The sequence below is a fragment of the Anopheles moucheti genome, chromosome 3, assembly GCF_943734755.1.
Source record: "Anopheles moucheti chromosome 3, idAnoMoucSN_F20_07, whole genome shotgun sequence".
NCBI classification, from domain to species: domain Eukaryota; kingdom Metazoa; phylum Arthropoda; class Insecta; order Diptera; family Culicidae; genus Anopheles; species Anopheles moucheti.
In genome coordinates, this window is record NC_069141.1 from 7,274,980 (window position 1) to 7,300,425 (window position 25,446).

The 25,446-nt window shown below is 44.5% G+C and overlaps 1 protein-coding gene across 1 annotated transcript; it reads left to right on the forward strand.

The window, feature by feature from the left end:
* The first annotated feature begins 117 nt into the window (after positions 1–117).
* On the forward strand, positions 118–21,764 carry LOC128300360 (receptor-type tyrosine-protein phosphatase-like N). The gene is made up of 6 exons (XM_053036388.1): positions 118–346; positions 5,700–5,993; positions 14,715–14,768; positions 15,129–16,458; positions 16,559–17,851; positions 17,954–21,764. Exons 2-6 carry the CDS (start codon positions 5,855–5,857, stop codon positions 18,258–18,260), a joined length of 3,123 nt encoding a protein of 1,040 aa, XP_052892348.1. The 5' UTR covers positions 118–346; positions 5,700–5,854; the 3' UTR covers positions 18,261–21,764.
* Positions 21,765–25,446: the final 3,682 nt, after the last annotated feature.

Sequence of the window (25,446 nt, forward strand, 5' to 3'; positions counted from 1 at the left end):
ATTTTTCTGGTGTGGGGGGCCGTGAGAAACCTGTACGCAGCAAAGCCGAGTGTCATATCAGATAACAGTAGTGCCGTGGAAAAGAAGTGACAGCTATTTTGGGGGCGGTTTTTTCCTTTAACTTTGTTTTGCTCCAAAGCGCCTAGAAATACTATCATCAGCAAGGCGAGCAAGAAAAACAGCAGCCAAAAACAACAACCCCTCCCCCCTGTCGCTAGTGAGTGACGACAACGCGGAAACGAACGATTGCTGCGATTGGGTGGAAAAGAAAAAAAAACACACAGGGATAGCTGGGCCGAGGAAAAAAAGCAGACAAGGCAACAGAAACGGAACAACAAGATTAATGGTATGTTTGATGCGAAGGACAAAATGATAACCGTATCTCGTGTATCTTTCATGTATCTTTGTGTGTGGATGTGGGGTTTTTTTGGGTCTCCCCAATCACTATATGATGGTTTGATACATTTAAATATTATGATGTTTGTACATCGATTACTATGATTGATATTGTGGGTTCCAATCGCTTTCGGTGTTTTTTTAGCTGATGTGCATACATTTGGGCTGGTGCGGAGGTTTGTCGTGAACTAGGCGTCAAATAATGCGGACGCTCGCCAAGAAACATTTCATGTGCTTTACACGTATGGGCATTAGGTATTTATGTTGGTAAAGTTTCGGAAGTTTTGACCGGGTTGTAACCATATTCGTTGGTATGTTTTGTTATGTTCGTCATCTTCATAGGCAGTCGAATTAATTGCTCGTAAACCAAATTAACTCTGCGACATGGACAGCTGATGTGGATGTAAGATACCCACCAAAGAGTCATTCATATCTGGGATTAAAAACTCCGCTTCAAGCTATCGTGAAGTTGGAGACTTTCAAACAACCAATAACTAGTTAATGAAAATTAAATGTATCTCCAATAATGAAAAAGGAAATGCACTCACTATCGGATAGCGTACTGCGCTCTCTTCGTTTTATTTTTCCGTTTCTCCACCATCCTTCTGTGTTCCGGATGAGCCGAAGCTTTTGAGTTCGTTTGCCACGGAAAGCTTCGTAGCACGCACACACACACACACACACGCGCAATCAATGTAACGTTCCCGGGCCAGAACCACACAAAACAGGTGGCGAAAACCAGTCTGCCTGCGTAAGGAAGTGCACTTTGTGGGTGTGCGTGTGTGTGTGTTTTGGCAACGTTTGAGTGCGGAGTGCCACGGAGTGGCCCAGGTCACCCGATTCGCTCAGTAGCCGGGGGTTGCCCTCGGGCAAACGGTCGCCACGATACGCTACCATATTGTGCCGTGTGTTCGCCTGGCGAACGGTTGCGTTTGTTTTGCGCTCGGCAAGTAGGCACTGCTGCGTGCAAGGCGTTTCTAGTGCTTTGCTACGGGGCAGTGCAGCCTAAACCGCAGTGGCCCCACCGCTGTGGGGGGGTGCATCCAGTGGAATTTTTCGTGTGTTTTGTAACGACCCGTGCCGTGAAGGTCGTGTCCGTGGTGGACGGGACCGTTTAGAACCATCGTATCTACGGGCGCTCGTGTGCTGTTGCGAGCAGTTCCCGGTTTTCGGGTCACGCAGTAGCAGTCACCAGCAAACGGACAGGAGCGAAAAAAAACCACCCAACTGATAGTGATTGCTGTATTTTTAGTTTCATTTTTTTTTCGTTTCGTTCGATCTGAGTTGTGTTCATCTGGTTGCGTTGTTAAACTCTGTTAGTTCTGTTTAATTTGTGTGAGTTCAATGCCATCCTTTATCTCTACCATTTGTTTGGTAATATTTTGTGTGCGCTGAGCGATCCATTTTCCCGTTGTGGTGAGGAAAGTTCTCCTAAGCTGCAGCGGTGGTTCCATATTGAATCACTGTTAAGGAAAACAGAGCAATACCTGTGAAGATTGACAACACAGAGAGGTAAATGATCGACATTGGAGTTTAATTAAATAAATTAATAACATTTTCATATGCAAACAAGGTTTATTTAAAGATTCTACAAAATTTCATTTTAAAAACCAGTTCTACTACCTAAAAAAGGAACTATTTAATCATACAAAATTGATTTTCTACCAATTGAGAAATATTATTTCATTTGGTAATAGTTGCGAAATATCTCTATTGGTTTTTTTTCTACTGCAAACGTACCTATTAGGGAGTAGAGCGAAAAGAAAATAGATAGCACACCAAAAACTGCTACATTTACATAGATAAAGATACATCCAAGCATTCCGTGCGTTCGTGCGGGTGTAAAAGCTTTTCTTGCCTAGCACTACCAAAAGCACTTACAGCGTCGTAAAGGTGGAGACGCCTGGTGTCTCATCACAAAATAAACGATGCTACCACCAGATCGAACCGAGCGTTTGTGTTTGTATGTTTGTGTGGGTGTTGTGTCCGTCGAAAGCAGCACGTACATTGAGCTGTTGTGTGTAAGGGTTTTTTTTTGCAAAAAAGAGATCCTTGTTCGAGCACCCTCGTGGCACTCACGTCGAACCCATTTGCTAACGGCTTTTTGTGTGAGCTTAACGAATCGCAACAAAAAGATTAAAAAAAGCGGAAGAAGCTCCTGCTACACTCACTAAACAGATAGCAAATAATACGGCAAGGGAGAAATACCCACCAACACGGCTGACTCTCTTCTTCGTAAGGCTTCGTGTTGGTAGATTTATGCTTCGGAATGTGCTATCACAAATACCACCAAACAGAAAACCTTTCCCCGTAACCGTTTTCCCTTCGCCACGCTCGATCCTCCGGTACCTGTTGACTTGCCTCTGTAAGCCTTGCTGAAAATATGCAAAAGCGCTATGAGTCGCCCTAAACTGGCCAAGAGACGGGTGGCTTATCGTAAGCGGCAATCCGGTAAATGGTGCCAGTTCGAAATCCAACCGCAAAGCCAACGGAGCTTTTCGCGTGTGTATAAATGGAAAATGTAGCGTAACGGTGCGTGCAAATATTCCATAACGATTCAGAGCAGTTCCTGTAGCGGTTCGGACGAGGTTTTTTGTGTTTATGTGCTCTTCCTGTCGCATCATACAGGTGATTTGTTGTTACACGTTGCTTGATGATTATTTTGCGTGGCATTCCAAGTACGTAACGAGGAACAGCCATAGTGCGCAAACGAACGCAACAAAACAATCGCCATTGTCGGAATGGTATAGGTAGTGATGTCTTTTGATTGAACAAACAAAACCCCTTTAGTGTAGGTAGTTTTTAAAGTTACTTTTTAGTTTCTTTTCATTTTACTGCAATAGTTAGTGCAAAGTATGAACTGTGCTGTGAATTAAAACAAACACAAAAAACAGTTTTAACGACTTGCGTTTTGTTTCCATTTTCCATCAATGCTCCAGGGGAGCTTCTTTATTGTCAACAACAGGAAAGCGCTTGTTGACCTTACGTGGACAGTGTGTTTTGCCAGGGGTTTGTGTGGTCGCACAGCACATCGTTAGGGCAAGCATAAAACGAAACAAAAGCTTTTATTTAAACATCCCCATTGGAGCACAAAGATAAAATCACGGCTGTTATTTATTTTTTATTCCCCCAGCAAATGAATACCTTCAATGTCCTTTATGCTGGGTGGTAAAACAATTTTCCGTTTTAAGGTGTCCTTTAAGGGGCTATGGTAGATACGTTGTTAATTATATGCGCTGCAAATTGCACACTTTTAGGCAAATTATTCGGATTATACTTGAACGTAAACGCCTAAAGTTATGCAATTTGGTGCTTATTTTTAGGACAAAAAATTAAACAACAAAATTAAGCTTTGTAAATAGGACTTTGTGCTTGAAATACGACGAATGTAAATGTTTAATATACAAAAAAAATTATACTAATCTTCGTTGTTGTTATTTACCCTAATGCTAATATTCATTATTTGAAAGTTTGCGACACTTACAAAAACAATTATTATCAGTCTTAAATCACTACCGTAGTAATGTTTTCCTCCTTGAAATTATTGTTAATGCAATCAATGTACGCCTGCACGCTTGTCAAAACTTTGATTGGTGCTGAAGAGTCCCGGGACTGGCGCTTAAGTTAATTTACCTACTTTGTAGCATGCGAAACTTTACACTAGCAAGCATCCGGTGTGGTTCGGTACGCTGACAGTAACACAATCATTGTACCCATTAAATGGAGGTTTCGTGGGACGGTATATCGACACAATGGAAAAAGGTAACACTGCCAATACAGACAAACTTTTACTTTATTTTAATGGTTGACAAGTTTAACCTTTGGGAATGGTATGTCCACGGTGGTGTAGCGTGGTACTGCAACCCGTAGTGTACCATTATCCTTACGCTTTGATGAATTGGCTAGCAATTATGAAGTCCCTCCTTGGTATTGTATCCCTCCTTGGTTTTTCCGCGGCGAGAGTCGCCCTGGGAACGGAACTAACAGCTGGTAACGAGTTTGACCTTCAACTATTTCACCAAACGTTTGTGTACCTATTTATTGTTCTGTTTTGCTGTATTAGTTTGCGTTAAAAGCGGGTTGCAATGAACGTCGCTCTGAACTGCCTTATTTACATGTGCAGGCCATTATGCGCCCAGACCGTAACTGACACTAGCTGACACATTGAAGCGAAAGGTTCAACGAAATTTGTCACGGTGAAAATTTAGCGCTACGCACCATTCATTAGTGACTGGCGCGTAACGTAACAGTTCCAGAACGTTGTGAACAAAAACCGTTGCGTTTGTTCAGAGATGACGATGGAGGCGCCTGGTGCGCGGTGTAGAGCGCGGTTTTCAGTTGTTCCTAATTACATTTTTATCTATTTACGCAACGGCAACGGTGGAAAGTGTTCATTTATCTTGGCGCACTCGAGGCACAAAGTGGCATTTGAAAAGTTTTCCAATATACTTCCTTGTATTGAGATTATCTTTCGAGGCCTTCCGATATGCTACTATCGTGTTGCAATATTGAAGATTAGATACAGACCGTACGCCCACGAAACGCCCCGAAGGTTGTTTGAGTGTGGGCTAACTTCGGGGTATTCATCTTCAGCGGATGGTATCGGTCCCAAACTCAAACAGATGCCGAAGATGTGGGGAAGCCATTTTACAGCCATAAACGTGGCGCTGCTCCGGACGACATCTTGTGGAAGAGTTTGACAGATCGCTAGGGAATTAGACAGTCCATCGAAAAGGATGAACGGTGCACGGTACCAGGAGGTTGCTAAAACGAACGTTTCTATCGACACGAGAGCAGCGCATGTTCAAGTGAACATCATCGAGCAAAAAGACATCACCCGCTGGAAAGACATCGCCGAGCACGAAGCAGAAATGAAAGTCACGTTCGATCAACCCCCGGAAGCCTGTTGTATGTTGTTCGTGTGCGAAATGGAATCGACCGGCAGCGCCCAGAGATCTTGGCAGAGCGGTACAGAGAGCTGTTTGATGGACTATTAAGGGCGGCCGACTTTTCCGATCCAATAAAGCCTACACACTTTCAACGGTTTGGCTTGCCATCGGCCAAATGGTGCTATGGATGGAATAACTGATGACCGTTTCATATCCACACCTGGCTCGAGCTGTAGGGCACATGCGCTGGGCTAATTTTCCTATCGTTTTCCACTTAGTTTTCCGACCGCAGTTGTGATGGCGTGTCTGGCGTTAGGATGTATGCCCGAGGCGGCCGAATTAAATGAGTGAAATTATTCGATCGACTTCGACGGATCTAATCAAATAATTCGTTTTGTCACATTTACTCCACAGAAATACTGCTGCACGCACGGGCCGAACACGCACGTGTAACAGAACGATAAATAGGCGAGCAGCTGCAAAGGAGACTAGAAAAAGGCTACATCAACAACAACCGGGAATACGCGCAATCACCGGAACACTTTAAAGTGATGATCTAGAGCGCAAATATGTCAAATACTGACACATCGACGACAGTGGCAGCATGGACAAACACTTGGCAACACTTGATGCTGGCCGCCGGTCTGCTGGCGCTGCTACTGTCCGGCGGTGGCACTAACATCCTCGTCTCGGCCGAGGGCAACATTGGTAAGTGGCGATTGGTTTTTGAAGGTTCCGTTTCGCTTCTCCGGAGGCTGTCAAGGTTTTAAACATCGCATTGACTCCCCCCAATAAAAAATGAACAAAACAAGCAGGAAATGGATAAAAGAGAGAAAGGTTTTTCTCGATCGATAAAGCTCTGCAAAGCTCGGCATTTATCTCGGCCCCTCGTACATTTTCATGTCACTCAATCTGGTTCGGCTTCCAGGGAAGCGATGAAACCGTACCGGAATGTGAGCTGAATTTTAGATGTCCTTTTACGTCCCGTTGCGTATCATCGTCGATACGCCGTTGAAAGCGTGCTTGTGCCTCGATTAAGCTGTAATGAGAGGGTTTTGTAAGATGTTTGTGCGTTTCTTATCTGTTCCCGTTTCGGTGCTTGGCATAATGGAAAAAAAACACATACTCACGTACGATGTGTGAAACTATGCCAGGCTTCAGAGGGGACGTTTTTTATCAGCCAATGGTTGAGTTGTTTACGTAATTCAATGTGACGGATGTTTATTTTATACTTTTTAATTATTTCATTTAATGAAACATTTGTATTCCCACATGTCAGAATTTGGGAACAGATGGTATTTTTATGGACATATTTGATATATGAAATTTACTAATAAGCGATATTTATGTAATTTCAATAAGTATGCAATTTGCCAAACATAACATTTTTGAAAACTAACTCTAACGAATATTCGACCGGCACTGTTGTTCCTTATGACTTGCTTGCTCGAAGAAAAGCTAAAACAGATCGAAAAGTAAATTACCATTGCTTCCTTCAAAAACTTTGCTCATGACGTACGACGGGCAATATATTTTCCTTGAACAACATAAAACATTACCACCATGGTTCGGTCGAGTAAGGAACCTTCTACCAACCCTTATCAGACATGCAAAATTACGTCACGTCGATAGACGAACATGCAGAACAAAAAACGCACCCCTCGTGCTATGATTTACTGACTGTTGCATAAAGATTCCCCTTTTCTGTGCACTATTGATGTACGTGTTGCGCCGAGATTGCTCGACGTGAAGTGTGTGTGTATGATGAGTGTGGGAGGTTTTTGCCAAACACCTGGCCCGGTGTACGTGGTGATGCGCAATGCAACTGCCGGCGCATTAATATACTCCCACTCACGTACGGCAAGCCTAGCCAGCCGTGCAAGTGCAACGATGCCCCAGCTTTCCCGAATGACCTTGAATTGCCGACCACCGGGAACGGGCACGGGATGCACGGGATTCCTTGACGCTCCGTAGCTTATTTGCGTAGCAAATGGGGCTAGTTTTGCTGCTCGGTGAGCACTCCGGATTGCGGGAATTAAAGAGTTAATTGGATTTTTTGTTTCTTACCCACATTTTCGTCCTGTAACTGCGGAAGGGAATAAGTTCATTTGTGTGCAGCACGTGATTGGGTTTCTCTCATGGTAAAAGTTTCTATTAATATTTGCAGCAGTTTATGCTAATACGTTTCACACACACACATACACTTATGAAGAAAGCGTAGCGGAAGCCAACCGACGATCGAGATAGTTCCTGCTAATGAGATCATTCTTGCAGTATGATTCAATTTCGGTCAATGCAATAATATTCCACCGAGCAGGATACGCGCAACGCCGGTGTGCATTAGCTTCGTTTTGCAACGCACACAAACGGACCCGGTCCCGGACGGAATGGGATGGGCGAATGGAATTGCATCATTGCATCATTGCTGCACACAAGTTGCTTTTCAAGTCAGGCAAGTCAGGCACAAACATTCTCGTTACCGGACTCTGTCAGCTGAAGCAGACACGCTTTTGCACCCCGGTTACATTCATTTCGCATTCACATTCCAGTCGGCAGACTGTCTGATCGTGCCTGCGCCCGGGGCAGTGAGAAAAACGTGCCGGGCAGCATCTTTGTCCCCGAAGCGGGATGAACGCAAGTGACGGCGCTTGCTGTATAAATATGTCTATGAACATTTTTATTGCTTCTGCACCGCAACATCCCATCGCATGTTGGGGGATCGTTGGTGGAGAAACTGGCCTTGATGAGGTGGAAAAATGAGTCTTCTAGCTCCATCCGGTTATGGACGGTTTGCGACAGGCAAAGGGTTGTGGCTCGGTGGCTTGACAGGATTAAAATCATAATCAATGTGGACGAAGCGAACGTTTTCTTCCCTTTCCATCAGCGTTCGGGCCGTGATGGAAGGCCGTCTCGTGCTCGGTTGCGTTGAAGATTGGATTAATGCTGCAGGTGGGTTATTATGCTACTGAGGGAAAATGAAAAAAAGGACCTCGGGTCGTCCCATTCGGAAAGCGGATTAAGTGCGAAGGGATTTTTAGAAATAATACCCTCACTGGTACACATTTCGCTTTAGCACGGCACTACGTTGACTACAGGCAGGATTGTCGAGCCTGTGAGAGGATTTGTTGGTGACCAGCGGATGAAGTTTCGTTAAATATTTCCCAAATAGAGATTAATTCTTTCGCATTATGATATCGGTGACAATTCGTTCGCATAAAGCATCCTTCGACGATTATGTCAACTAATGGGCCTTTTGCTGCACAACGACTACCATCCGATGGCCTTCGTACGACTACAATAGAAAAAAAAGCAGCACTGAATAATTGATGAACCTGTCCTTGTTTGACCTTGTAACCTATTCCTTCCTCCGCCGTGTGCAAGGCTGACGATGGTGATAATTAAATAAATGTATTTTCCACCTGTTGTGAGCGTGGACAGAGATAAATATACATTTTCCTCCATCACTGCTGCGTCACTGCAGCAAGGTGTGACCAGTCGGGCGGAATCTACCTACCTAAACGGTACACAAAATGGAAGGCAGTATTAATTTGTAACATAATCTACACACCATCAAGGTACCAAGCGCCTTGCTTGGTAACTAGAAGATGCAAGATAGCGCCATCTTTTTTTTGTTGGTATCCATTTTCTATCCATCGTTAAGGGAAGATGATACTAGGCAAGGGCATGCGAATGGCGAATCCTGGGTTCACGAGGACCAGGTGCAGTGAGGGTTGATTCCGGGATCGTTGCTTTTGTTCGAGCATAATGATTTTGATGCAGTAACGAGAAGCTGTTTATTGAAAGGTGGATAAGGGGCTATCGATACCCATCTACCGGGGATGAGTTGACCATATTTAGTGATCCTTTATTTTGTATTTGACAGAGATTATGGAGAGGGAGCACTAACATTGGACAACTTACCCATCCCAAAGCAGGATGTTGGAAAATGTCGGAATGACATTGACAGTCTATAAACCGTTTGCTGTGAATCTTCGTCGAGAAAAGACAAGGATAATGATTTTTTTGTTACACAACAATCACACTACAATCAGGATAAAATTCAAAGTAGCGTGTACCGGAAACCATACGGTCTGTTCAATTTTGTGCTTGAGTACCGTCCACTTAATGCTCGTTCCTGGGGAGCATAAAAACTCAAGCAATGACGGCGGAAAACTTGTTGAATTTTCTAACTCTCACGATTATTTACAGCTTTGCACGGGGTACACAGAAAAAGGTCAAGTGTAATTCGTACGTAAGCTGCTTAAGTAAGATTCCTCTTCATGTATAGTTCGCCTTAATGTAAACTTTTAATCAGTTTCACTATCTTCTGACTTGTGGTATACTATTTTGATACAAGCTATGGAATATTTATACATTATTGTACAATATTATGACGTTATACAAAATATCCTCTAGCTCAATGGTTCAATTTTGCAGCTAAGATCTTGCCCGACATGACATACCTGAGTGACACCCAGGAGACTCCACAGCCGCCACTTCGTAGTTACATTATGCTCCGTACAGGTGTAGCAAATGATAATTTATTCCAAACCTATGCTCCGGCACATTTGAAGTACCAGATAACTCGCCTCCATAATCACCCCTCACGGGTGCGATAAAGTGGAGCGTACGTGATTAAGGTTGTAAATAAAACCCGCCAAGATGTGGCCAAAATTACCTGTTGTGCGTTGGAGCGACACAGCGTGACGCTTTCGTGTTTATGCGCTTGTTACCAACGGGGAATGCTAGCTATTAATCTCAATGCTTGAAAGGCACCTTAATTCACACTGGAATTGATGGCATAGATGTGAAAAACCAATTTCCTAGAATGCATTTACTTCACATTAAGAAATTTAAAAATGGCGCCCAAAAGTATGCAATCCGGACGACAAAATAAGCGTAACGGGATGCTTTCATCGTGCATTTAGGCGATTTCTTGTCGAAATATCTTCAATTTGGAAATAAGTAGTGTAACATTCAACCTTCGATTATTCGCGCTTGTTGATAATTGACCCGCCAAGGATTTCCTGGTATATAACACCACGTGATCTACATTTAAATTTTGCGCCTCAGTCGTATCAATCGGTACGCAGGTGCGTAGCACTTATGCGATTGGTATGACAAAAATAAACCATTCATTTATTCATTCATTCCGTGGTAACAGTTCAATTCAAGCTTATCATTTCGCGTACTTACAACACCTGCTTACAGTACAATAGGCTCAACAGAATTCGCGAAGAAGCCCTCACCATTGAATTGGGTTTGGAAAAATGGATGTCAAAACACACACACACAGATAAAGTCAAAACCGGAAGCACCACACATTAAAACCGGCCTACCATTGACGTTGCAACTTTGGCAACATTCAGTGCCGTTGCGTGCGTATGCCTCTCGCCCTCTTTCGAATGGCAAAGGTTAAACCGATGTGGGTCGAATAAAAGCAAAAAAAAAAAACAACAGTGCCGCAACTCTAAAACAACCCACGCACGATTCTATCTCCGGTCGAGGAAAATGGGTCCGAAAGAGGGTAACGAAAAAGAAGAAAAAAACTGTTGGCCATAAAATATTGTCGTGCTAAAGCAAAACAAACTTGATGGAAATTATACCATCGTACTGGTACGGTGCGGGCCAGTGGAAACACCGGTTCTATAGAAAGTTTCCTCACCCCTAATGCCCCTTCCGCTTCACCATCGCTTTTCCAGTCGGTTTGACGTCATTCGCCCTTTAGCGGTTTTTCGGTGAGAAATGTGAGAGCGTTTATACTTCTCCTTTCTGCTCTCGCGCGTTTTTTTGTGCTGTGGTGAAGCGTGAAGGAAAAGCTCTCACTCACACTGAGCGATCCGGCTGAAAACGGTGCTCACCATCATCGGTTGACTGCGTCAATTTGACAGCTTATCACTCGATTTAGTTAGTGTTGTTGTGTTTTTTTGTTTGTTTGTTAGTCGTCGCCAACGAAATGCGCAAAACAAGAAATGGTATGAAATGGCGCTTGGTGGAAAACGCTGGCGGAAACAGCGTTTCGCTATGCTACTAATTCATTGTGTTGCTTCCATAGCAGCATGATGCTTATCTACCGAGCGACTGAGCTTGTGTGGGAGTACGATGCCATTCCAAGGGCCACCCAGAAAACTCACGCCTCCCCTCCCTCCTACCCCCTGTGAGGGGTTGGAAATGGCGGGAATGCAAAAGCTTTTATTGGAATGCAGGATTAAATTTCAACAATGTAAATCACAGAACGGACAGGTGCACATTGTTCTGTTGGCGTTTCCAGACGATTCCTGTTCCAATAATAGCCACCCGGCTATGATACGCCATTTTACCAGGCGGACACACATACAACTACGGCGAGTGTGTTGGAATGAGCGTGAACCCTCCGGACATCAATTAAATGGATTTTGCTTTAATTTCGCTCGAATGGCATCGTGGTATTTTCGGCTCTTTCTAATACAATATATGGTCCACTATTAAATGTAAGTTAAACAAAACCAACATTCGTTTGACGTCATTTTGCGTCAAAATGTTGTGCTCCTAATTACTTTTTCCCACGCAAAGGAAGGAGAGCATAAAAAACCGTTGCGAACCAACCAGACAAGCGACAAAGAGGCAAAATTCTTGCACTAACGTCGGTAAGCATGTGTCACGAACAGTAGCGAACGCTATACAGTATGCGCGCCAGAAGATGTTCAACATGTTCTTACACGGTTTTTTTTGCTCCCTTATCACCTTATAACCCGTACTTCTCTTATGGTGGGATGGTAACAGGCGAGCTTTTGCGACGGTTCGGAAGCTTCGAACGCAAGTAATAACATAAAAAAGCCGTCCTACGAGAGATGCACATGAATTGCACTGATGGAGGACGAACCGTTTTGCCGGAAAACGGTCGCTTGGTGGAAGAAGCCAGAGCAACGGTGCGGTATAATTTCATCGCTCTCGGGTATTCCGAAAACGGTTCCGAAGTTTATTTTTAGTACCCACCACCGTACCATCTGCTGGTGCCTGCTGGTTAACAGGTTTTTATTTTATTGAAATGTTGTTTAATATTCCTCCCAGCAGGAGGATGTGGAATGGCATGTGTGTGTATGGGTGTGTGTGTGTGCGAGTATGCGTCCCTTCCAAGGGTTTACGTACGCGGTATAGGCACAGATTCACAGCTGGGAAGGAACACAGAAGAGGCCAACCAATGGCGACAGTTTTACACCAGTTCGATTGAGGGACGCTAGCAAAGACACATACGGCCGAGTATCTAACCCAGGACATCTAGCGTCAGAGGAATGGTATGTTTACCCCCCACCATTTTTCCTGACGAACCCTCTAGAAAGCGAACCAGGAATGTATTCCATCGCAACCAACCCAACCTTCACTTCTTTGAGTCTTTCCGGAAGAGGAGCATATGTTTACCAAAAACCCGGGGGAAGGTCTTCCCGAGTAGGTCGAGTGCCGGTGGTAAGCCGTCAACAAGCGGTCAATCTATTTATAGACACCCTGAAGCTCTGAATCAAATTGAAACGTCACGAGTCAATCGACGGACCGATATCGATCTGGTATGTAAGTATCGTTTTGCTAGAACTTCTGTGCGACTGTTCGGAATTCGGAAGGGAAAATGAATGGTTGTTATCGTGAAAAGTATTTTGAAAGTTGCTTCTTTCGGTACCGTGATACGTTATCACTCTAAGTATAAGTTTCAAATAGACATCTCTGCGCTCGAAAAATAAAATGTGCGCCTAAAGATATGCAAAACGTGTTACACACTAATTTGTCGCTACGTAGTGCATACTTTTAGGCGATGCTAAACACACCCGTAATTGTTTATACAACCTTAAAGCCAACAAATTCAATAAATTTGATCATTCATCTTTGAAAATAACTTTCGGTATAAATTTCATTACGTTATGGTCCATACTCTGGACGCTCCCGTCTCATTTTTTCCGGAATCCACTTTTTTAACTGACAGATGACATGATCTAAGCTAAACATAATCACCAAATAATCACCATTAATCATTGAATGTTTCCTCGGACCCTTTACGCAATTCGTCCCTCTGGGTCTGGGACGTATTTTCTAGTAGAACAGCACATCAGCCAAATCAATATTTCACGCAAAAGCAACAAAACAGAACAGAGCGAATGAAACTCTCCGCCTAGGAGTGCTAACCAACGCCACTACGCTGAAGCACTTTTCATGTCGCCAACGAAAGAAATAAACCACTCACCTAAATGTCAGATAATCCTGTCACATCCTTCGCCAGGCCGGTTGGCCTGGTCCCGAACAGACGCGAAGGACGAATGGAATGATATGCGAAGGATGTTCCGTCGGGTTCGCTAATGAGGTTGGACAGGGGGAGATGAGCTTGCAGCAAATAACCACACCGGCGCGATTCGGTTTGCAAGATTCTGCGAAAATAATGCTTCCATGGCACAATATCGGGGTAAAGATAGACCACATGAGGATTGTAGGTGGCACAATGGGCAACGTTTGCTTGTTGATGTCTGCTCGCTGTGTATTGTGGGCAATGAAGAAAAAAAAATTGTCCGTATCTCCCAAGATGCCCCATGATGAGTTATCTTTCGTTCTGTTTTTCAGCCTCCGTATGTCCTTGAAGTCATCATCTGTGATGCAACCGATGGGAATTGTTGTGTACCATGGCAATCCCGAGAGCGCACTCATCAGCCGTGGGTGTTTGAATCGACCATATCCCAGGATCCTCATCGCTCTTCTAACCCATCTCTTACACTGGCAAATGATTAAGATTGAGTCAGTCATTGTGTTTAGCGCGCTTATCATTCCCATTCTCTTTGGTAATCTATTTTCACGATTGAAAAGAGATCAGCTAGCTGTTTCTTCTACGCTTCTTGGCTGCTTTTGTCGCTTGACTTTATTTATTAACGCAGTGAGATTCATCAAAGGCTTTCATCTTCATGTCTAAGTCTTAGCCCTGTCAAGCGCTTCAAAGATTAGAAGAGATACCGAGATAGACATAACTCCCACAGCGTGTTACAGAGATACTTTTGATAATACTCCTGCGGTTTTTCACATTGGCAAAATGGTGCTGATCGTAAGACGGTGCGAGTGGGTTGCTCTTTACGCCCAGCAAAGGCGAAATACACCCGTCCCGATCCAGGGATAAAAGGCATCTTAAAGTGGTGGATAAGCACCGGTGAGCCTACTTCAAACCGATCTCGTTGTACCGGAAAAGTTCTTCCTTCAATACGCTATTAAAGTTATCACGATGATTTATCTGTTTCTGTAGCGGTTTGAGTGCAAGTGCGAGGGCTTTGTAGAGCAACTCAACTTGGCGTAGGATAATTATTCACGGGGGCGAACGTTATACTTCAACCGAATGCCTGATTACGTTGGAGTACGCTCTCGACTAATCACTCACTCACTCACACTAACGTATTAACGGTGTTTGCTCTTTCTGTTCACTTTCAGGTTGCCTCTTTGCGGAAACACTCTGCCTGGAACACCTGGAATGGTGCTACGATGGTAAGTATCACAACACCAGACCTTCCGCCAGTGCTCTTATTACGGATGAATATTTCATCCATCGGTTGGGGAGGTTTTTTTTGCACCATTCGTACATTCCGTTCCGAACGCAGTTTCTTGATTGCTATCAATCAAAACCCTCAATGGGGGGGGGGGGGGAAATCGCCAGTCGTCGATCGGAATAACGCGAATCCAATTAAGCTTCGTTCTCCCTTTTCGAAATGACTACTTCCGACAGGATATTCAACCGAGTATAAGTTTTCTAATTAGTTTTACTCCCCTAACGATCTTCAGCCGTCCTGTAATTGATCTCCCATTTCGATGTCCTTAATTGATCCACGCTTTAATCGTTTCCCCCAGACTTCGCCTTTGGAAAGTGTCTACCGCAGTATGGGCTGGAACCGGAGGAACTCTTCCGGAAGCCGCTGGAGGAGGACCAGAGCCGCATCCTGGCGCGTATGCTCGAGGAGCTCCAGGGGGCCGGCCTTGGCTGGGAGCACCCGTTCACCCAGTGCCGCATCCAGGGCGCACTGTTTGCCATCCGCACCAACTCGGAGATCCCGCAGACGCTGTGCGCTAATCTAGCACCGGACCCGGAGATCCTGGGCCCTCAGAGTCCGCTTGCCTTCGTACGGTTCACACCGCCGAACGAGGAGTACGCCGACGAGGTGTACTATCCACCGCCGAAGAAGGCATTCGCGAAACAGCAGCTGGAGTCCCCGGTAGAGTTGGACATCCTGCCGGAAGTGATTCCGTTGGATCCACGCGGTCCACCGATGGATTTCGAGCGTGCGCGTCTGCAGGAGCTGCAGCGACGAATTGCGCTTGGACGCATGCTGAAGCAGTACGATGCCGACCAACAGCAGCATCCGCCGGACGTGACGGACTATCTGGATACGGGGGTGGATCTGAACGAGATTGAAGACAGCCAGCTGTTACCGTTCAAGGCACCGGAAGGCGAGCGTGAGTGGGCGTACGGTACGAGCAAGCGTGGATCGGGCATCTTTCGCGATCAGCACACCGGGAACGATGAGGAGCGTGCCCTCAAGGAGCTGGTTGAGCGCTTAACACCGGCCGATGTCGATCCGGAGTTTGAGTACATCTATCCGAAGACGTCATCCTTCCGGGAGTATGCGAAGGAGCATCACATTCCGAAGATTTCCAATTTTGCACCGGAGAACGTAAATCGACTGCAGCAGGAAGCCGGAGCGGCTAAAGCGAACGACCCGAACGTGGACAAGTTCTATACGCACCCGCACAAGGCGGTCTCCCATGCCCGCAATGAGATACCGGCGACGGGAAACTTCCGCGAGTCGGCTGTGGCCGCGTATGCACCGGGTCCGGAAGCGGGCGGTCTGTACACCGAGGGAGGATTCGTGTATGTACCGAAGTCGGGTGGTAGACCGGGCAAGGACGAAGCACGCACCCTGCTGGATAACATTCTTGGCTTTACGAGACGTGAACGGCTAGACGTGAAGAAACCGGGACCTCCGGCAGCACCACCACCATCTGGCCAGAGCCCGAATGAACCACCGAAGGAGAAGGCACCGGCGGAGGAAAAGCCTCATGCTGCCGAAGGCGGTGAAGACAAGCGGCCAAAGTCGAAAAAGGAATTGTTTGCCCACACGGACGATGATCACGCACCGCACTCGGTCGACACGGAGTACGCGCACGTTATCCTGAAGAACCCGTAAGTGCTGTTGATAGTCTTTTTTTAACTCGCATTGCCTACCTTTAAGGGTATCGTGTAGAAATTCTTCATTTAACTTGACCTATTTCATTTTCGATAGCATCGACAACTGGAAGGATGGATCGCGTATCGTGGCCGCTCTAGCGGAGTTGCTTAACATGCAGGGCTATTTCACGCATCCACGAGTCGACCGGCACGAGGTATCGTTCCGTGTCGAGGCGAACCCGGACCGCAAAACGGCCGCCGATGTTGCCAAGCAGATTAATGACAGTCGCTTCAAGAACAATCTGTCCCGCCGGTTGGGAGTGCTCGTCATTCAGGCCGGTGTTGGTGACAAGACGAAGGAAATGGATGCCGTTTCATCGCAGCGTTTGAAGCGTGTCGAAGACGGCCCGAATGTAACGCACGTGATGGCGTATATGTTTGCGGGGGCGGGCGCAGCAGCAGTCATCGTCGTTGCGATGACACTGTTCCTCATCCGTAAGCACGATAAGAAAAAGGACAAACTGGGTGGACTGCAGTCGGGGCTTGGTGGCGGCGATAGTTCGAGCAAGGACTATCAGGATCTTTGTCGGGCGCGTATGGCCGGTGGAAAGACCGGACCGACCGGTTCCGATTCTCCTGGAGGGCGCATCACAGCGCTGACGAAGGAGGCCGAAGCTAGACCCCCGTCGTCCCGGTCGAGTACTTCTTCCTGGAGCGAAGAACCGGCACTAACGAACATGGACATCTCAACCGGACACATGGTGCTGTCGTACATGGAGGACCATCTGCGCAACAAGGGACGTTTGCAGCGCGAATGGGAAGCCCTCTGCCGGTACGAGGCGGAACCTAGCGCACGGGATGCGGCACTGCAGTCGCAGTGTGCACCACTGAACCGCCCCGGTGCACCTTTACCGTACGATCATTCGCGTGTCGTGCTGAATCATCTGGCGAACGCGGAGGGCATGGACTACATCAACGCATCCACCATCACCGACCACGATCCACGTGCGCCCGCATATGTGGCCGCCCAGGGTCCGATGCAGTCGACATTGGCCCACTTCTGGCAGATGGTGTGGGAACAGGGTGCGGTCGTGCTGGTTGCCTTGTGCCGACTGCAGGAGAACGGTGAACCGGCGTGTGCTCGCTACTGGCCCGAGGAAGGTGCCGAAGTGTACCACATTTATGAGGTACATCTGGTGAGCGAACACATCTGGTGCGATGACTATCTCGTGCGTTCGTTCTACCTGAAGAACCTGCGCACCGGAGAAACGCGCACCGTAACGCAGTTCCACTTCCTGTCCTGGCCGCAGGGTGGTGTACCGACGTCCGCCAAGGCGCTGCTTGACTTTAGGCGCAAGGTGAACAAATCGTACCGCGGCCGATCGTGCCCGATCGTGGTCCACAGCAGGTGAGTGGAGAGTGCGCCTAAATATAGGCAATGTTCAATACATTCTCGAGTTAATTGGCTATATGGTTATTTTTAATGTTATTATTGTCGCTCCATTTGTAGCAATGGATCCGGCCGTACCGGTGCGTACATCCTGCTCGATCTGGTGCTGGGTCGCATGAACAAGGGCGCCCGTGAGATCGACATTGCGGCGACGCTGGAACATTTGCGCGATCAGCGTGCCGGGCTGGTCGCCACCAGGCAACAGTTCGAGTTCGTGCTGATGGCCGTTGCGGAAGAGGTTCACGCCATCCTGAAGGCGCTGCCACAATCCACCGGCAGTAACAAGGGTTCGCAGGATCAGGAAAAGGATGGCAATGCAGCGGCACCGGAATCGGCAAAGACCGGCGACAAGCCAGTGGACAAGTAAATCTGTTCGTTGAGGAAAGGAACGATACGTTTCATTCAAGTTGAAGTTGGAGTTGGAGACAGGAGAGATTCATTTCAGTGAAAGTGATCCCTTTCTTATAGTTCAGATCTGATTTTAAATCAAGTTTTAAGATGACTAGTGATTGGAGACAGCCTCAGGACTTAATTTTATTTGCACATCTTTGTCTGATCCAAAGCTATTGACAAGATCATCCAGGTTCCGTTGTGATGTCGTATTTTATCTAATCAACTTTGATGAAGAGTGTTTTTGTTTTTAATAGACGAATTTATAACCAGTTTCCAAGCTTAGAAATTCTCCCCTGTTAGGGAATATTGATAGCTACAAGCGAAACATTGATCATATGGCGACGAAACAAGCTATCGGCGTTTACGGAAGATTCGATTAACTAAACCTACGTGAAGCGATACCGGATGCACGCACTCAAACGGAAGACGGCAACAAAATGAACCGAACAAGGCAACTCTACTCTACAAAACAAAAGATTAATGTAAGAAAAAAAAAACCACACAAACACAACAATCCGGCACAACACAAACGCACGGTAGTGGAAAACAAGCGAACCCGTTCTGCGACCACCTGTACCGGGGTAACGGTGTACTGTCAATTTGGATACCCAATCAGACGACACGTACAGTAATCGGTCCCGTTTTCCCGATCGATCCACTTTGCCCACCAGCCTGCAAAGGGGACCGATCCGGAAGTGAGAAGGGTGGAACGCACGCTGTACCGTTGCACTTAAAACGCTAAACCGGCAGTAAACCGAAATCAACACCTTCTTTTGAATATCGTCCTTGCACAATGGCAGTGCTCCACTTGCCCGGGTAAAACGCTCGGCGAGCGGAACGGCACAAAACGGCAAGGAGACAACAGGGCAACCTCTAGGAATACCTTGTGAAAGCAAATGGAATACTTATCATTCACCTAATCACATCAATCATGTTACTTACTGCGCGGGGTGACCCCATGCGTAACCCCACGGCCCAAGAAACAAATCACCTATGTACCTCCTATAGTAGCATGGAAAAACGTACAGCAAAACCAAACTGAATCATTCCCCCTCCTTACTAAGCTTAGCGTGTCTGCGCGTAGCTGCGGACGGGTATCGTTGACGGCATGGCCAGAATGGATATTTATCCTACCACTTCTACCCCATTACAAAACGCATACAAACAAATGGAGATACAAACGTCATACATATATCTATACATACACATTATTATATATTAATATATACATATATTATATACATTACATTATATTAAAAACAAAAACAAGAGATAGAGAGCATATGTGGGAGAGTCGAAGAGATATCTCCCCAGTAACTATTTTAAGCTTCTAAACCACTGGAGCTGATAATGATGATTATGATTATATGGGTGAACCAAATTAGCGAATTGAAAAGTATATATTTTGGTGTGGTGGCTAGTTACTGCAGGTGGCTAGTTGAAGTGAGGATAGAGGAGTTCGTTTCGTACAAAGGTGGCGATATAACATCACCACATATCCCAACGCGGAATTCATAGCACAAAAAAATACAGAACGGCACACAGCGATCAGCAAGCAGTCTTTACCAGTGCAGCTATTAGGTAGGAGTAAATTTATCAATACCTAGGATAGATACGGGCTCAGCACATCTAATGTGCATTGATAGCAGACAGAACAACCATCATCTACAGACAGCATAGAAAAGGGACAGACAAATTCACACCACAGCCACACATCTCACAGTAGTGAGAAGATTTCCGGAGGGAAAGTAACTCACCGCAAAGCGAATGAACCGCATTTTACAGGGGGAAAAACAACAAAGGATACTATCGGAAAAGGGTAAATCAAGAAGGGTGACTTGGAAAGGCCAACAAGGAAGGAAAGAAAATATATATTTTTTGATTCCTTATTGTAGGAAACAACCGCCCACGGTGCCACTACTGCAACCGTCAGAAGCGTTGCGTCTGCGAACAAATCCGGGACAGTTAGAGAGCGGTACGCGAAGAAAACGTTTACAGCGGTACGTTCGTTGGTGACGTTTGACAGATGTCACTTATTCTCGTTGATGGAGCAATTGTGTAGTGTCGCGCGCGTCTCCGTTTACAGTAGTAGACACGCGTGTGTGCGCGCTGTCAACCATTTAGTATACATACTCACGCATATATAGAAAGCAGCAAACCCTGACACAGTGAGGAAGAAAACAACACCTACACTACACGTGAAAAAAAATGCATTTTAGTGTTTAAAATCCCATCACTCCTTTCCCCAAAAAACTAAGCGAGAAAGCAACTGGGCGATTGTAATTGTTCGATGAAAATGTGTACTTTATGAAAGTAAACGAAACAAAACCCGTTACTGCTTATTCCAATTTTACCCAAATTAGTGATTTAATGTGTGATTCAACGTATGCATGTTACTAAAGCTAACCCAAACAAACAAACAAACAAATCATAAACAGACACACACCCTCAAATCTATCTTAAGCGGCAACTATCCGGGAGTGTGCGTGGTTCACTTACGCGCCTCGACAGGCGTGCAGATGAGCAGATATTGTACTTTAGCCGCACCAGGTTAAGTGTTAACCTTACCGTACAGCTCAACAGCGCTACAACAAGCGATCTTTCGTGCTCGCAGCGAAGGATAACCAGGGCTCGGCCAAGCGTTTCCCGTCACTCACACATACGCACACACCCTTTGCCATCCAAGATCGTGCACAGGACAGCTTGAAACCCTGAACTCCAGCCTGTTGAGGGTTTTGCGGCTGTTCGGGGCGAATTGTGTGAGGACATCATGGGACGCCTTGGAGCCAGCCGATCAACAAAACCAACATGGCGCACACGTTCGATAAGGGTGACCGTTTTCGGTGGGCTCGTTTGACTTCGTTTGGATCGGTATGGAGAGTGTTTAGATGAGTAAACCTACACAGATGAAGCTATATTTCGGCCGTACACACTACCTTTCGGCTGCTTTTTGGTTTTGGGGGCATTCAATTTCCAATCCACATCGCCAAAAAAAGAAACTAAAACATACATACAAAATGAATGGCAAAAGGGCAAAGAACAATTCTAATCAACTAATGCTAACTGATACGGATACTGACTGACTGGGACTGGATGGGTGAAAATTTTCGATAAGGGAACACACGTGTAACAGAAGAATCGTACGCATCGTAAAACTCGATGTGTAGCGATATTCCTCTGCGCGCGTCAATTCCTTTAGCAAACAAAACGCTAAATCTTTCACTGTTCACGAGCATCTTTTTCTCGCACACTTTATATAGATGTATTTAGAGGGGAAAATGAAAAGCAAATACATATTACACCGCACCACCAAACGGGCCATCTCGGGAAAACGAACCTATGACAACGATGTGGCGGCGCCATGTTGCGTTTTAAGAGCGAGAAATATAACTATGTTAACCAATAAATAAAACCCAAACCCAATGTACTAAAAAGCGACAACAGAACAAGGAAAAAAAAACAAAACTCTACGAATTAATTGGGCGCAAGATGGTGGTGGTGATTTGTTTACACTTTACAAGAACGAAAACGGGCAAATCGGAAACAATGGACATAACATATATGAATCATAACAAGAAACTTGCAACAACAAGCAAAAAACGGGGCATGTGAGGAAGGCGTGGGAGATTTAAAACAAAAACGAATTAATCAGAGACTGAGTAAAACAAAAGTAAAACAAAACAAACTACAATTACACACTACCCAGAACAAGGAACTGCACGTTTCGAGAACTTATTTTGAATACTGTTACCTAACCTTGTTGAAGCAAAACGCGAAACACGCGCTTTATCTAAGTAAGTAAAGATGAATAATAAACCGGATTATGTTTCATACAAACTCTACTTCAAACCCAACTTTGCAGCGCTTTGTTTCTTAGTATATTTTTCACACGTAGTTGCTAGTAGTTGAGTAACGCTCGACCTTTCGACGTTTCTAACCGAAACGTTTTTTAATATCGGTGGTAGCCATTTTTTTTGCTGTTTCCTTTAGCTTTTGAAACTTACTTTTTGAATAAAAACAAGAAAGTTGATAATTTTGTACACAGACACCCACACACACACACACACACACACACACACACACACACACACACACACACACACACACACACACACACACACACACAAACAAATACTTTTCCTATATCTATGTAAAACACTAAACGAATCGAGCGGAACAAAACGGAACCCGACAAATACACCGCAAGGATAATGGCCAACGATTAAACGGACAAACGAGAATATAAACATAAAATAAAGAAAAAAACACATACATACATACATACACAAAAGAGGAGAAGCTCACACAACAACTAAATCTGTAATGGATTAATATATATATATATGATACTTTTTGAGCTATTTCACATAAATTATATAGACATATACATTTAAAAGGGGCAAATTAGACACACGAGAAGCGAAAAACCAAACAAACAAACCACATATGAACAGTGTAGGACTCGCACGACTTTTAACTGGGATTTGCGAAAGGATCAAGCGGGAATAACATTATGCAATGGAAAACCGTCGGCTAAGGATGCATCCCACTATAGAGATATACTATATAGATATATATACATGCATTATATACATTATATACATATACAAATGTCAATAGCATCCCTCCTTCTTCCCAAAGAATAAAAACCACACGTTTAATATACAATCTTAATGATAATCACCAGCCTGCACACCCTTCTATGTGCCACCCACCACAGAAACGCAATCTTCGACACACGATTAAACTTAAAGTTTTGTGGCTTGTCGTGTTTTCTTGCCGTGTAGCGACTACGGGCGTGCACGTTAAACAGCAGCAACCGATACCGGGACCGGGACACTGAAACCGGCACCTACTTTGAGGCAACCGTTACAGCGGTACGGTGGTGAGAACGCTTTGTACAGCGGTTCGTGGCCGTTTTCTCACCAGGGTAACCATGGTGAGCGAATACGGTGTTTGGTGAGCAGAATTTAGTACCAACCTTTTTGTCGTGCGTATTGCATACCTTGTGGGCATAATGCAGTGCAGGTATGCAAAACGCAATACAAAATGAACAATATCTGTTTAGCATACAAACATACGCTAAGGAAAACTTTATGTGTGGTTGTGTGTGTTGCTAATAACGGTGTGTAAATGTAAACATTTTTAAACCGGATGGAACAACAACAGCGATTATGTAGGTTAACCAGGATACAACGAGAAGTTTGTTTACCATGCTTCTCCTCCTTCTCCTTTTTGGCGGGATGGGACCGTTGGAATATAGGGCAATTATGATTCGGGCCTGAATAAAAAAAAAAGAGTGACCTGCGCTGGCAGCTAGAACAGGAGCATTTAAAACTGCTAAACTTAGTATTGAATTGATTGTTATACATACAAATATATTTATTACCACCATACTTGATACCAAAGTTTCCAGTCAAACTATATGTAGCGAGCGAGGGATAGCGTGCACGTGCACGGCTACAAACGCGATAAACCAATCCTGCAAGATATCTTTCCAAAAAAGGATAAGAGACGAAACGGTGGCTGGAAAAATGGCACACAATTTAGCAGCAGCAAACGCAGACGAGAGATGCATATTCATATTTATCTTTATGTAACAACTAAATGTCCAAAAGTCCCCATTACGTACATTTCAAAAAATTGCAAAGCAGAACCGATGGAAAACACTTTGAAATAAAAATAAACACACACACGCTCACACAAAGACACTTATAATGCAAACACAAACACATACTCATACACACCATCAATTGCATAGTGAAGAATAAATAACGTATGTTTATTTGCAAGAGCATCAAAACCAAAGCGCTGTCAACTATTTACTGTCGTTTTGTCTTGTTTTGTCTGATGAGTAAACCAGAAAGGAACGGTGTTGTTGGGTTGTACTTACGTAAAGGAAACTGCATGTTATTTTCCCCGAGTATGTCTATGTTTATTGTTGCATATTAAGGACGTTAACGCTTGCATGTATGGTGGGAAATTGTTTAAAAACAAAACAACTTTGATTATGTAAATGGGAAATTTTATGCAAAACAATCACGTTCTACGATCTACGGCTAAGGTTAGTTCACATTTCACGAATCAAATATCAACTTCAGCCTAGATGTAGCTATGGACAGGAAGTTTAACGATCTTTCAGGTGAAACTTATGGTGAGAAACATAATTCTGGTGGGCAACGTGAAGCAAAAGTGAAGAACTGCCGGAATAATAGGCATAACAGTAGGGGCAACTTATTGAACTATCTTTACAAAGCGCCGTATGCTTTCGTGCTGACTGGTGAAACATCAATGCGCTAGCTGTATGAATGTGTTACGTGTATGTGGTGTATGTTTTCTTTCCTGTAAACATTACAACAAATTACAACAATTGTTGCAATGCAATGATGAAACTAAAGTCAATCAACGGTACGATGTAATGCGAAGTTAAATTCTTGTGTGACCATTTAATTAAAAATAACAGGGTATGTTAAATGAATAGTTGCAATGCAAAATCACTCTTTAAATAGATAATTTCTAGATTTTATGTTGTTAAAAAAACATCGCACAAAAGGGTATGCAACATACCAATCTAATGTCAAATAATGTAAGGATTGTGTTATAGCTTTCTCGTTCTGTTTACTGCCGTACCCAAACACTCTTAAGCTCAGAATGAGATTCAAAATATAAACATTTGTTTGTTCTTATGTTTCTCTTTTTCCTAACGATAGAGGACACTTGAGGTTGATTTTAATTTTCCTTTATTCGAGAATTTTCCGAAGCAATAAAGAAAGAAAGTATATTTAAGAACATGTTACGTGGGTAAGTATATTTAATGTGAAAATTGTAAACACCTTAATGTATGCAAATATTTTTACAACTCACAACTACCACCTTAACTTGCAACGCCTGAAGGTACGCAATCGTCATAATAATGATGATTCACTTTCGGGAAAATAGAGTTTCGGCATTACGGTGTCGGGTTATTTTTTATTATAATTTTTAACGAGAACAAGACCGGAGATGATCGAAATTTGAGAGATTTAACATGGTCTGCATGTTGTTAGGATAGTCCATGCAATGTCTAACTCAACTTCTAACACAAATAGTAATGCATTATTAAAACTATTCTAAGCATTACCAACTATTCACTCAACGTCATACAAATTTTTCGGACGACT